The following is a 14,277-nucleotide window of genomic DNA, read 5'->3' as shown; positions in this document are numbered from 1 at the left end:
GCCCTCCGTGCGCTCGAAGGACCCAACAGTTTTATACCCTCTGCCACCTTGCTTATTTCCCCCTATAATTTCCGCGCCGTTATCTTTTTGCCCGCATTCCGCTTCCCACCGCAGCCATTCCCTGTGGCGAGGGTGGGGAAGGGAGCACGGGCCTGAGGCGGCCCCTCCCCGCCGCCAGGGGGCGCCGCCAAGGGCGCAGCGGCCTCCGGGGCGGCCCTCGCGGTTCCGTGGGCCTCGGCCGCTCCTTTCCCGGCTCCTCCGCTCCTTTCCCGGCTCCTCCGCTGCCCGTCCCGGCTCCTGCGCCGCCGCTCTCCCGCCCCAGCCATGCTGCCCTCCCGAGCCCCGGCGCTGTGCACGGCTCTGCGGCGAGCAGCGCCCGCCGGCCTCGCCTCCTTCCACTCCTCCGCTCGGCGCTGCCGCGCCGCCCGCGTCGCTGTGGTGAGTAATGGAGGAGCGCGGGCCGGGGCAGCGCTGAGGGGAAGCGTGTGGGGCTGTGTGTTTGTTTTTTTACTGTCTGGCTCTCCACAGCCACCCTCGGCCCTGCAGCCGGGGTCGGTGCCAGGGTGGAGGCCTGGGAAAGCCTCCCCTGCTGGAAATGCTGGAGAGACGCTGAATTCGAGAAGAGAAGGCTGCTTAGAGTTCAGAAACTTGGAGGAAGCCAGACCGGGAGTGGGAAACATGTAAAAATTGGAGTCTGTGTAGTTATTGTTGGTCTGGAGTTGGCTTGGGAAGAACACGGAATGAGAGGATGGTCAGGCTGGAAAGGGAGCACAGTTAAACCAGGTCCAAGCCCCTGCTCAAGCAGGGCCAGCCCCCAGCACATGGCACGGGGTTGTATCAGACGGTTCTGGAGTATCTGCAGTGAGGGACACTCCATACTTTCCTTGGACAATCTATCCCCATGCTCGGTCACTGCTCAGGAAGGAAATTCTTATGTTCAGATGGAACTTCCTTTGCATTAGTTTGTGCCCCTTCCTCTCGTCCCATTGCTGGGCACCTCCAAGCAGAGCGTGTCCCATCCTCTGACACCCCCCACTTAGATGTTTGTGCACATTAATGAGGTCTCCTCTCAGCCATCTCTTCTTGAAGCTGAACAGCTCCCTCAGCCATTCCCTGTAAGATTCCTCAGTCCCTCACTCAGCCTCACTGCCCTCCCCTGAACCCACTCCAGCAGCTCCGTGTCTCCTTTGCACTGAGGAGCCCAGGATTTCACTTGGAATAGTTTATAGTGTTACTGGGTGAGGTACTGGCAGTGGATTTATTTAAACTGGGTTATGCTTTGTGGCAGGAAGGGCGTAAAACATGTTAGAAATACAGAAGAAAGCAAGGAGATGGAAAAGCTACAGATTGCTAAAAGAAAATACAGGTGTAGATGGTGTCCCAAATGGATACACAGCTTTGGAACTCAGTGGACAGTCTGTGAAGCTTGAACTTTGCATAGTCTAGGCAGCATTAAATATAAAGGAGTAAGAAGGCATTAGCTGCATGAAGAAATCAATTTGGGGCAGAATTGGCTAGTGAAAGGACAGAATGCTGGTCCAAATGGCTAAAAAGTAACCCAACAGAAACAGTGTCATTTTAGCAAGTCACAGCTTTTTAAATAGAGCTGGGAAAACAAATGTGATTTTCTGCATTAGTGATGTAAATTTTTGTCTGTGGTAAAAGACAGATTTGTTACCAAGCAGGTACTGAAATAACAGAAGAGTTTCTATATAGAAGAGCTTACAATAATAATGTTTCAGTATTTTGGTTTCACTGAAATTAAAAAAAAAAAAATGAAGTGTTGCTCACAGGGCATAATCTTATCACAGTTGCTTGTCTGTTTATTCACTATAAACTAAATGAAAGATAAAATAAGAAGTTGTGAAGTAAAAGACAGCTCTTAAATATCAGAACAGGATTAACACGGACAGAAGAACATTCATGTATCTTGCTGATTTGGTGAAGTGATGGTGATATTTGGTGAGTGCCCATAGTAGCAGACATCTGGGTATTGTGACCTGAAAGTTCCTTCAAGTCTGACATTACCAGCTAAGATTTTTTCAGTTACGAGTTTCTTTTCAGTTGTGAGTTTCATTTCAGTTGTTTCTATTCATGTATCTATGTTTAAAAACTCTCAAGTTTCAAAAAAAGAAACAACTGAGGGAAAACCAGGAAGGAAGAGATTAAAGTAGAAAACAAACCAAACCAATAAAAAGAGAAAAAGAAATTGACTTCTTTACTGGATTTTTTCTTTCAGAACAAAGAGCCAAACAAAAAGCCCCAAAAGAGTTCATCTGTATACTTCCAGGAACTTGAAAACCTTTGGATTATTTTGGTCGTGTTTGATTCTTAAAGTGGCTTTAATTTTTTTTTTTTTCTCCTTCTACTTTGTCAGATGTCTCCACCCATGCAAGGGTAGCTGACTGCTTTGTGCTTTTTATTCTCTGGTGTGTATAAACAAATTAAAAGTAGTCTTTCCACATTGTTAAAGAAAAGCATGGCTAATACAGCAGAATTGTATTATTGCTTTGAAAGTGATTTAGCTGTTGATCTCTGATGCTCAGGTAAAATACAGCAGCAGGTGAAGCAGTTTATTTTAAGTGCCACCTCAAAGTGCATTTCTGTCCCTCCTCTGATTGATGTGCAGCTGGATGAGAAAGTGTTTCGCATGGATATGGACACTTCATAAGAAAGATGAATGACACTCAGAATAACCCACTGTGTGCACAATAAAAATATACTAAGGGTTAACATGTCAGTTTATTAGCTGTGGTAGAAATATATAAGCCAGGAAATAAATAGTGGCTATTTCTGAGCCCTGTGATGGGTTGCTATAAATAGGAAATGCCAGTTCTGCAGTGTGCCAAGTGGTGATCCCAGTGCTAATAGTGTGGTGTTCACTGGCATAATTAGAGCCTGTTAAATTGTCATTTGTTAACTATTATTAAAATCTTAGCTTGTGAGAGATCCTGTGGGGAGCTCTGTGTCACCTGCAGTACTCTGTTGTTTTCTCTCTGCAGGTCCTGTCTGGCTGTGGTGTCTATGATGGCACAGAAATCCACGAGGCATCAGCGTAAGTTGCTTTTTGGGACTCTGGGCTCCAGAAAAGTCTCCATTATATTGCAGCAGTTTGTTTAATTAAGTTTTGCTGCCTCTGGCCATCAGAATTACCCTGAGAGATGAATGATGAAGCTTTCTCACAGTTTTCTCACAGCATAATTGTGAGCTCAGGCTGCATTCTTGTAGAAGTCAGTGATTGTCCAAAGATGCAGCACCATGCATGTAATACCAGAGCAATGAGTCTGAGAGAGACTCTTCAGAAATAGAAATTCAGATTTCCAGATTCAATCTCAAGAGAGCTAAATACAGACTTAATTTCAGAGCCACTTGAGTTTCCACTCCTGGGGCTAAATCTAACAGTAGAATTGTTAATGCTTAAGTAGAATTAACTCTCGCTGTGAATTAATAAGAGATGTGTCACCTAGACCTAGATTAAATGTTAATGGCTATGTTAATTGTGGATTTTTTCCATAACACCTGTGAACTTGGAGAAAGGAAGTTTTTGTTGTTCCTGGTTGCTTGCTTTGGTAGAATGTTTTTCCTCATTTTCAAAGTCAGTTGGTGGAATATTTATAGCAGATTTAGCAGTCAGATAAAGCCTCTCCCTTAAAGTTTTCTGCATGCTATATCTCCATTTTTGTAGTGTACTGGTGCACCTGAGCCGTGGGGGAGCTGAGGTTCAGATGTATGCTCCAGATGTGCCTCAGATGCATGTCATTGACCACAGTAAGGGACAGCCAGCTGAAGCTGAGTCAAGGTAAGTCTGGGATGTGTTAGGCATTCTTCAGATGTAGCAGCCTGCAGTGGCACTTGTAGCACTTGGCTGAATGCCTTTGGTAGCTTTATGCCAGCTGTGGTGGTTTTGTTTGAGAGAAGATATTACATGAGTTTTCTGGACTTGATTATATACAGTCTGTCAGTGCCTGTGTTTCACAGCAGTAGCATTTCAGAACCATCAATAGCTTCAGTTACTAAATACCAGTGTTCTTACTTTCTCCCTTCCTCACCCTCCTCTTCCTCTGCAAAACTTTATTTACACTGTTATGTGTACAAATGTTTTATCAATCACATTGTTTTATTTCTGGTTGTTCAAGGAATGTTTTAGTGGAATCTGCAAGAATTGCTCGTGGTAAAATCACAAGCCTGGCTAAGCTGACTACAGCAGACCATGATGCTGTGATATTCCCCGGTGGATTTGGAGCTGCCAAAAACTTGTGAGTGCCAACTAAGCCTCAGATTCCTCAACTAAATATTCACAAATAACTATGCATAATCAGCCTGGCAAAGAAAAGGCTTTGGGGTGATCTATTGCAGGCATTCAATACCTGAAAGAAATGTACAGAGAAGATGGAAAGAGACTTTTAACAAGGGTCTGGTGTGACAGTACAAGGGGGAATGGCTTCAAACTGAAGAAAGTAGGTTTAGATGAGATATGAAGAAGCTGCTGCTTGCTGTAAGGATGGTGAGGCACTGTAACAGGTTGGATGGAGCTCAGAGCAGCCTGATCCCTCCTTATGGCAGAGGAGTTGGAATAAGATGATGTTTAAGGTCCCTTCCAGCACAAACCATTCTGTCGTTCTGTGAAACAAGATTCACACAATATCCATAAATGGCCTTATTTACTACATATGTAAGTCCTAACTAATAAGGATACTCCTTTCAAAGTCTTGTCATTGTCTTGTTTTAAATTCTCTGGACAATGTTGATGAGAATTCAAGAGTTTAGATAATGCATAAGAAGTCCTTTTTCCTCCCCCTAGTGGTGTTCGTTTTTGGGTCTGAGGGAAGTGAAGGTAAAACTTGAATGGTTTCAGGTGTTTGTAGTGTTATTATTCTGTTTCTTTCTCTCTGCCTACCAAAAAATCCCCTGTTGCTTTATAATTATAAAACCAACAGCTGGCTCAAAAAAAAAAAAAGGAAACAAAAAGTGTTAGCCATGTGGAATACTGATTATCTTGCTACTGAGATGCTTTTTTTTGTTGGCTTTGAGAAACGTGAATGTTATTTCCCTTTTCTTCTTACATACTTTTCTTCTTTGAAAAGATTGCTATTGAACTTCTCAGTTATCCTAGAAAGCTGATTTGATAATTCTCATTTTGAGATGCTTTTATTAAATAAGGGACTTTCTGGCAGACCAAAGCCTTAGAAGAAAGACATTTTGGCTAAAGCATTGATGGTCATCTACAGAGTGTTTTTAACCAATTTTTTAGTAGCTGTTAAGTTTGGGATGATCCTTTGGAGCCAGTTTCACAGCAGATAGGCAAATACCTCTGTTTGTAGGTTTTTACTGAGCTTTGTGTATGTTTCTTGTTGTGACAGATCCACCTTTGCTGTTGATGGGAAGGATTGCAAGGTGAACAGAGAAGTTGAGCGAGTCCTGAAAGACTTCCACAAAGCAGGCAAACCTATTGGGTATGTATGTGAGCTGGATGGCATTTGTGTGAAAGTGTGAGCTTGGAGACAGCCTGTGTTTTGTTGAAATGTGTTGTTGGAACTGGAAAAAGTATCTTCTGTTTTCATCATTTGTAGCCTGTTTTTTAAATGTGTTTTTCAAGATTTATGCGTGTAGGTGTTTGTCAAAGGAGAGGCTGAGGAAATGCTAAGAGGAAGTTACCTTGTGGTGTGTCTCAGATTTTCAAGCTGTGTCCATTTGAATCTTGACAGTTGTGAGCAAGTTCTGGAATAGTGCTGTTGTAGAATTGCTCTTACAATTCCTTCTGTTGCAGCCTGTGCTGCATTTCCCCAGTTCTGGCAGCAAAGGTGCTCTCTGGTGCTGAGGTAACTGTGGGCCATGAAGAAGAGGAAGGGGGCAAGTGGCCTTATGCTGGGACTGCAGGAGCCATCAAAGAGCTGGGAGCAAAGCACTGTGTGAAAGAAGTAACCATATCCTTTCCTGGTAATTCCATGTTGGGAGACAGTTCAGAAATGTGTCATGAAAGGAATGAGCACGTGTAGGATCTGTGCTTTTCCACATAGATTTTCATGGGAATGTGCAGTGGGTAGCAGATTGCAGTGGTGCAGTGCAGGGTTAGAAACTCTCCTGTACACAGCTGTGTAACTACTGTGTAACTACACACTGGGAGTTGGAAGTTGTTCTCAGTCTGGCCACTGGCCACCCAGTAATACACTAAGTGCTGGATGAACTTGCACATAAAACTGGTGTGAGTTACAGTTGGTCAGTTCTCTATGAGATTTTTATTCTTTTCTGGAAGTCTAATGCTGCAGGCTGTACTCAGAGACATTTTACTATCATCAGTGAATTTTGTAGGTTTTCTGGTGTTTCCACAGGTTTTCCACAGGCAAAAGTACCTCATCATAGCTTGGAGTATAGGTTGCAGCTGTCTTTACAGCTGGATGGTATCACATATTTGGAGGAAGTTTTTATAGAAGAATGGGGCTGTGAGATTTTGTCAGTGCTGGTTCATTTACAGGCAGCATCTGCAAGTGCTGTGTTTTCCTTAACTCCTTTGTACGAAGCTCATGTGGATACAAAAAATAAGGTGGTGACCACCCCAGCATTTATGTGTGAAACAGCATTACACCATATCTTTGATGGCATTGGGGCAATGGTAAAGAATGTGCTAAAATTAACTGGCAAATAAAAGCAGAAATGTTTAAATTTAGGACATAGTATCAAACATATCATGGACCAATGGAGACATTTGCACCTGCTTGTCCTGTTCAGACTCTAGTGAATGCTGATATGAAGCTGATTCCCAGCTGCAGGATTTTTATGCCTTTTTGAGAGAGAAGCATTGCAGAGGACGAGAAGCCTGTGCTGAGACACAGAGCATGTTCTTGAGCTTTTCCATCTGGAGAGAGCTGACTGGATGTGTTCTGAAACAAAGTCTTCCCAGCACACCAATGTCAAGCCAGCTCTAAGGGGGAAAATGAGACTCAAGGCCATTTCAGAAGCTGAGGGTAGATGAGAGGAATGAATGCATGGTTCAAGGTGCCTAAGCTCAGGCCTGTGTCTGGGAAATAACAGCCAGGGCCATCTGCTGAGGGAAATGCCATCTTCCACATCTTAATTTAACTCAATATTAATGAAAAGATTTTGTTTCCATTTTGAAGAATTCTGCTTTCACAAAGAAACACCAATCAGCAGCAGGACACAACTGCCACAACAGTAGCACTTTGAGAAACTCATCCATTGGCCCATTAAAGTTTTAAAAGGTCTTGAAATGAAGAAGAAAATAATACCTGCTGACACGACGCACAACTCTTAAGGACAGCACCTCTGTTAAAGCAATTGTATGACAGGTAGTGAATGCAATAAACAATCTCAAATTATCCTAACTTCCTCTGTTTTAGGTTAATAAAGCTTTCTCCAAAGAAGTATTATGTATGTATGTATGTCTGGAATAATGATGTATAAATAAATAAATTTCTGCCTTTATCTTATTTTTGTCCTTTCGCTTTTATTTGGGAGCTGCCTGCGATAACTTACACTGGTTGGTACATTTTAGCAGTTTTTCTGCTTTTCAGTTCACCAATTTTGTGTATTTTTTCTATATAGAATCCAGCAGAACCTTGTCCACTTTTTCCAAGTTGACAATTTCTATTTGAACATTTTTCAAATCCAAACAAGCAAGCAAGCAAAATTACGCCCTTTACCTTTGATTAAAGTTTCTCTTCCATTACAGACTTGCTGAAGTGAACCTGTATATTCAAGGGAGAATTGTGTGCTTATAAATGAATCTACAAGCCTTAGATTGAGTTGCTGTATGGCAAATGCCATTTGTGGCTGTACACTTGCCAGGAGTGTGGGGTGACATTTTTTAATTGGGGTGAATAAAGAGGAGCTTGAGTGTGAGTCTTGGGCATGCTCAGCTTGCTCAGTCAGGGTTCAGGTCACTAAAAGAAAAAAGTCACATTTGAATTTGTACTTCATTTCTGGCACTATTTTCTTGGGGGATTTCAGAGATTACCTGTGCAGATCAGTGACTCCAGTGAGGTTACAAAGGAATCACACAGACACAAAGTCATTGTGAAGGTAGGCATGGATCATGAAGTGGAGTTTGGACATTCTCTGAAACCTTTTTTGCATATGCATCAAATTCTTCATTAAATTTTCAGAGTTAAGTTGGTAAGAAACAGAATTTAGAACACTGCCACTCTATAACTCAGTGCAAAAACACCCCTTCATGAGCTTCATTTGTACAAAGTGGATATTTTTAGGATCAATTTTATGCACAGAGGCTTAGCAGAGAATGGGAAGTCATTGTTCATATAACATGTAATAACATTTTAAAGTGCATGTGTTTCCCACATCTGCAGGAGGTTCAAAGGAAATTTGGTCACAGAGTATCACACAACAGAGATGGCATTGAAATCCCCAGGGTGGAAGAGCAGCTGTTGTGCCTGTGTTAACAGCACCTTCCTCTGCTGCAAGAGCTCAGCTCTGGGTTAATCATTCCCATGAACTCCCTCACCACAGCAGGGCTGAGGGCTGGAATTTGGGGTTTCTCATATCTACAGTTCCGAGTAAGTGAAGCTGTGGTGGCACAAAGCTTCCTTAGATGCTCAATCTTCAGGTTCAGGTGCCCTGAGAAGGATGATCTTTTGAAGAAATTGCTGTTACCATCAGTGAGCAGCTGGGGGAAGTTGGTGGTTGGATCATCCAGATGGTGCCACTTTACAGTCCTCAACTCCTTTTACCCTTCTTTTTAAATTTCTCTGAATTTAGAGAGAATGGGGGTTTTTAAGAATCATGCACCAAATTGCCTTTCATTTTTTAGATTCTCTCTAATTTCCCAGTAATGTGTTGAATAGAAACCTCTGATACACATATTTTTCAAGGTTTCAGTGGTGGTGTGAGTTTTTTTGGTTGTGTTTGTTTGCTAAGTGTTTTTTTGTATTAGTTTTTTATTATCAGAAGAAAGTTGTTTTAACTTTGGTGGAAGATTGTAGGATAGGATTGTCATCTTGGCTTTCAGCCAGTGTAAATTTGGAGGGAAATTCCACATGCATTTAGAGATTATTATTAGAGATTTGTCTGCAAACTGGGATTTTCCTTTCCTTCCATAGAGGGGATTGGAGCTGGTGAGGGGTTTGCTACTTTCAGCCAAGTGGGCAGGAGTTTATGATTAATATGTTTTGCCAAATGCTACCAGAAATAAGAAGTGAAAGAGGCTTCTTGAAGCCTCTACCAGGAGTCATGCAATACCTGGCTTATGGATTCCTGACATTCCTTATCTTTTGGGAAGCATTTAAGAGCTTTGTGCTGCTGAGAGGGAGCTGTAATAATGGTGTTCCTGCTCGAGTTGCTTTTCTAGCAATTCTAGCAGGATTAACCTGCAGGGCTGGGAGGAGTTGCTGCCTCTCAGCTGTGATTCTGCCTGTCCCCTTTTGTCTCACTGACTCACACACAAACCCCGTTTTATGAAAGGTTTCTCTACTGGTTGTTGCATTGTTCACAGGTTTGGTAGCGGTGTTTTTGTCTTCTAAAAGCAGAAATGAGAGTCGGGGTTTGAGAAGCCCGTTTTGTTTTTTACCCTTTGGTTTGTGGCTACAAGAGACAATTTTTGGGGAATAGAATGCCAGTAGAGGGCACTTGGTGAACAACGTTCTGTGGTGCTGGGCTCCACTTACCAGGGACAATAGCCTGTGACAGTTCTGTAGTAAAGTTTTTTGGATATTTTGGACCCATACGGTGACTAAAACAAATATTTCTTCCTCCTAGCTTCACAATCATTGATAGGACATCCAATTCCATTGCAATGAATAGATTTGTCCTGCTGTGTTGTTAAGATTCATTTCTTCAGCACAGTTATTTATCCCCCTGAAAATATAGTAATAAATACACATAATTTAAACTGTAGCCCCTTCCTGTGATAAAGATATCTTGGAAAAAAAATGAAGAAAAGTGTAGCATAAAGTCATAGAGGTACGCAGTGAGGTTTGGGGTTTTTTGGTCAGGATGGCTTTTTTTTGTTTTCTTTTATTTTCTTGTTTGGGTTTTATTTAAACACTAGTGGTGTTATGACTAACATGTCTGAAAATGAAGGTTTGTTGGGAAGGACTTGTAGAAATATCCCTGGAAGGAAACACACTGTTTCTTGAAGTGTCTGTGGCAGTGCAAGCTAGCAGTATTTTATATGTGTGAGTGTGCACTTACTTATAATTTTTTTTCAGGGTGGGAACTTAGATAATCCTCCACCTGCAAATGATTAAGAGTTGCCTGCAGTCCAGGGCTTGAGTCTTTTGTTTGACCTGGTTTTCTTCTTCCTGTGGCTTCAAATGCCTGAGGGGAAGCTTGCTTATGGAATGGGTGAGTCTTAGAATTAAGGAGCTGATTTTTGGTTATTTTCTCCAGGGTGATTCCAGTGGTGACCAACATCTCTGCAGAAAAAGAGAGAGAGGGGAAGAGAAGGGGCTAAACTGGGTCTATCTCAAAAGCTAAAACAGAAGTAGCAGTGAAGATTGCAGCACCAATAGCAATGTGATTTCCTGCTGTATATTTAAAAATCATCACCTTCCTTGCTTGTTTTCAGTAGCTTTCAGTACTCTTTGTTCCAGTTCTGAGTGTCAGGCTATGGAATGACTGCCCTCAGGCTTAGCTGAATTAATGGTGAAAATTCCAGTCCAGTGGAAGGTGTCCGTGCCCATGGCAGGGGGCTGGAACTGGATGATCTCTAAGGCCCTTTCCAACCAAACCATTTTATGATTCTGCATCAAATGTGCAATAATAATGTCCAAAGACCTCTTACAAATTTCTTTAATGTAACATATTATCAGCCATATGCTCATGCCATATGGAATATGTAGGTGTGGGCCACCAAGGTACTGCAAATGAGAGAAGTGGAGACCACTCCTTAAATGTGTGATTTTTTTTGGTGCTTCTTAGTTTTCAAAGAGATCCCTCTTGTTCCCCAATGAAACTCTGAAGACACAAGAACTGGACACAGTCCAGGCTGTGTGCTCCTCACATTCTGCACAGTGAGGGAATTTTCAAGACAGACATTTCCTGTGTCATCACCCAGGCAAGGAAGGACAGCTCAAAGTCTGCTGGTCACTCAAACCTTCACTTGCAGGAAATTGGAATGGTGGCTGTAGATAACCACTGGGAATGGCATGAAGTACAGCTCTGGGAAAATACAATAAACAGGGATGTTTAAACATCCTAAGTGCTGCTGCAAAGCTGAGTCATAAAAAAGGAGAGTTGTAAACAAGGTTTAGAGGTCACCCAGGCCCTTCTGTAGCTCACACTTGTCAGTGGAGGTGCTCACACAGCACAGAGCAACACACAGAAATCACAGCAATCACCAAATTTAAAAGCAGATGGATGATACAACAAGGAAATAAATTATATTTTCCCAACAGCACAGCATGTGACCACAAGTATAAAAAATATATGCCTTGTGAAGCATTTTAAAAAACATGAAAGCATCAGAGTTTTATTCATGTCATGGCTTTACAAACCAATTTTAATGGGCTTGATTTACAGGTGATAATCTATTAACACCAATTTTTTTCAGTAACTTTTCACAACAGCTATCAAAATTGAGTTCTACAATTTTTTTTGCAAAGTTGGTGGAAATTAAGTAGTATGTAATCTAGCTCACATATTTATACTGGGCCTATTACTAAAACCTTTTAGTTCCATATGCAACACACTGGATGAGTCTGTGTTCTTATGCAGTTATTACAAGGATTTTATTTCAAAATACACTCTGAGAATGAATACATCAGTCTTTTTACATGATTGGACTTCTAATATTTTTCAGTTTATGACTAAGAAATTATGATGCTGATCGAATAAATGCCCAATACTGTGTAAAACAGTATCTAGGAAATTTCTCCTGCTGTTGGCACAAAACAAAGTGAGGAATCTTGACTCAGGTTTTTGATCTGTCTATAATGCCAGCTGGAAAAAAATAGCACTGCTTCAGCTTTCTCTGCCTAAATCAGGAATGACTCTTTTCCAGCACTTTGCAGGGATAGAGTTGGGGAACTCCCTGAATTTATAAAAATGTTTGAGCTGCCTGTATCTAAAGGGCTTTATATACATGACTTGTCACTGGGAAAATGCTACCAGTGAGATTTCTGCATTAGTGTCTTCTGGGTTTAAAGCATTTGGGAAGTTTGCCTCCCTTCTGTGCCATAAAGGGATTCCTGTAAAAGACTCTGATTTGGTGCTGAAATTGTAAGGTTGCTTTAGCCATGCAGGTGTTACTGAAATTTATATCCCTGTGTTTTAGTTTTCTTCTACTTTGTTGGAGGGTACTGTGAAAAAAAGGCAGCAGAAGTCCTTTCTTTATTCCAGCAATAAAGATGCATCTGGGCTGTGCAGAAGGACCCTGTGCTACCTCTCTGGATTCCTTAAATGCCATTTTAAGACTATTTGCATATTTGGTTTTGCAATCTACATAACCTATTTACATAACAGTTTACATCACAAACCTATTTACATTAAACTCTCAGTACATCACATCTATCAGTGCCTGGTGGGCAGGGATGCCAATGGAGCAGGGCAGGTGGGAAGCAGCATCCTCCAGTGTCCTGGGGGAATCATTTGCAGAGGACTGCAGGTGGCTCTTGGGGTTGCTTCTGTCCTTTGGCACTGAGCACAGCCCTGCCAGGATCCTCTGGGTCCTTGCAGCTCAGTTCTTGCTACTGCCCTCGCACCTCTAGTGCCCTGGCTTGGTCTCTCTTCCCCATCTCTGGCCAAGAAGTTCAGCACAGAAATTTTTGGCAGGCAAGAAAGATTGGTATCAGTAAGTGTAATAATTTGGAAAATGCCATGAACTTCCTTCTCCTCCTCCCCTTCAACTTCATTTGTTTGCTCCAGATCCTCATTCTTAAAATTCTTGCTCTTAAGGAAACTGCTTGGCCTGTGTTCTTATGCCATACCCTGAGTGTATTGTGTGCAGTGATACATTTCTGATAGTCCTTTCTTCTCAAAGGATGAGACAGAAAAAGAATTTAGTTAAAAAAAAAAAAAAAAAAAAAAAAAAAAGAAGAGAAAAAGTAATTATAAACTTGGTGTGGGAATATTTTTGTTTTGGTTTGAGTTTTATTATTTATTTTTTTGCTGTTTCAACTTTCTTTTGTGACTATTGTCAAATCTTTTTCTGTACTCAAAAAGTATGGAAACACCTTTTTAATGCCATGTAAAACTCCATGCTGCTCTTAGGATGTAATTGGAATAGGCTAAATCAGCATTCACACAGTGTTGGTGTAGAAGGGATGAAAGGCAGAGCTGGTGGACTCGGCTGATGTGGGGAGGGGAAAGGGAGGAACTGGGGCAGAGGGAGAACTTTTAGATGTCTTATGTACAGTGTGACTGAAAGGCACCTGGGAGGAGATATAAACCAAAATCTGGCCATAGTTTAGAAAAGAAAGGCTGAGGGAAAAGGTTTAAGGAAAAGGCAAAAGGAAAAGGAGAAGAGAAGGGAAAGGAGGGGAGGATGTCACCACACCTGCACCTCCAAAAAAAACCAACAATCCATCTGCCTTGGCTAAAAGATGTGACCTTGTCTTTTTTGATGTGGCTGTCAGTGCTATGACTAAGGAATTTTATAATTCCAGTCTGGACTGTTGCTACATCCAGCACTATGTGGGAATGCAATTAGCAAAGCCAGAGCAAATTATTTCAGGATGAGCTGTTTTGACATCCCTTTGCCTTGTGGCACCCTTTGCAAAAAAGGAAATTGCTCCAAAAACCCACTGGCTCCTGATTTCTTTTCAAGTGTGACACAAAACATAGACTTTAGCATATAAATTAGATGTGATTTGAAGTCCTTGCTCCTGACAGACTGGTTTTTTTTCCTGGCAGCCCTCTGGACCAGGGCACTGCTGACAAGGGAGTTTGTCCCTAGTGTCTCTCTGCCTGCTGATCCATCAGAGCCGTGTCTGGACACTTGAGAGGGTCTGTCCTCACACCCTGCTGGCACCAAAATTCTGGGATTCTGTAACTGAACTGCCACCCCTGGGGGATTTAAAAGATGTGTAGGCTCTGAGGAATGGTTTAATGGTGGACTTGGCAGGGCTGTGTTGGACATGATGATCATTTCCAGCCTCAACTATTCTGGGATTCTACATTTCCTGAGAAAGGCTGGGCTGCTGAAATGGCTATTAGATTTTTAGAAGGGCAGGCATTCCAGGCTTTTAGGGCCAACAAAACCACACAGATGTTACCTTTTAAACCATCTGATTGCAGAGGAGCCTCTCTAACTGTAGGAAAAACTGGAATGCAAATAAAGAACTTTTATAGACCAAGAGATTGCTCCCA

General features: G+C 42.0%; 1 protein-coding gene across 1 annotated transcript; it reads left to right on the top strand.

Moving 5' to 3' along the window:
• Window positions 1–164: 164 nt before the first annotated feature.
• Window positions 165–7,445, top strand: GATD3 (glutamine amidotransferase class 1 domain containing 3). The gene is made up of 7 exons (XM_056499338.1): window positions 165–438; window positions 3,003–3,055; window positions 3,686–3,799; window positions 4,137–4,256; window positions 5,361–5,453; window positions 5,768–5,924; window positions 6,515–7,445. Exons 1-7 carry the CDS (start codon window positions 325–327, stop codon window positions 6,641–6,643), a joined length of 780 nt encoding a protein of 259 aa, XP_056355313.1. The 5' UTR covers window positions 165–324; the 3' UTR covers window positions 6,644–7,445.
• Window positions 7,446–14,277: the final 6,832 nt, after the last annotated feature.

This window comes from Oenanthe melanoleuca, chromosome 1 (genome assembly GCF_029582105.1).
Source record: "Oenanthe melanoleuca isolate GR-GAL-2019-014 chromosome 1, OMel1.0, whole genome shotgun sequence".
NCBI classification, from domain to species: Eukaryota; Metazoa; Chordata; class Aves; order Passeriformes; family Muscicapidae; genus Oenanthe; species Oenanthe melanoleuca.
The sequence above is the reverse complement of the archived record's forward strand: the minus strand, read 5'-3'. Positions and strand labels throughout refer to the sequence as shown.

Coding starts and splice junctions, on each gene's coding strand:
- GATD3 (XM_056499338.1), top strand. CDS start 325: ATGCTGCCCTCCCGAGCCCCGGCGCTGTGCACGGCTCTGCGGCGAGCA. Junction 3,800..4,136: donor CCAGCTGAAGCTGAGTCAAG/GTAAGTCTGGGA, acceptor TGGTTGTTCAAG/GAATGTTTTAGTGGAATCTG. Junction 4,257..5,360: donor TTTGGAGCTGCCAAAAACTT/GTGAGTGCCAAC, acceptor TTGTTGTGACAG/ATCCACCTTTGCTGTTGATG.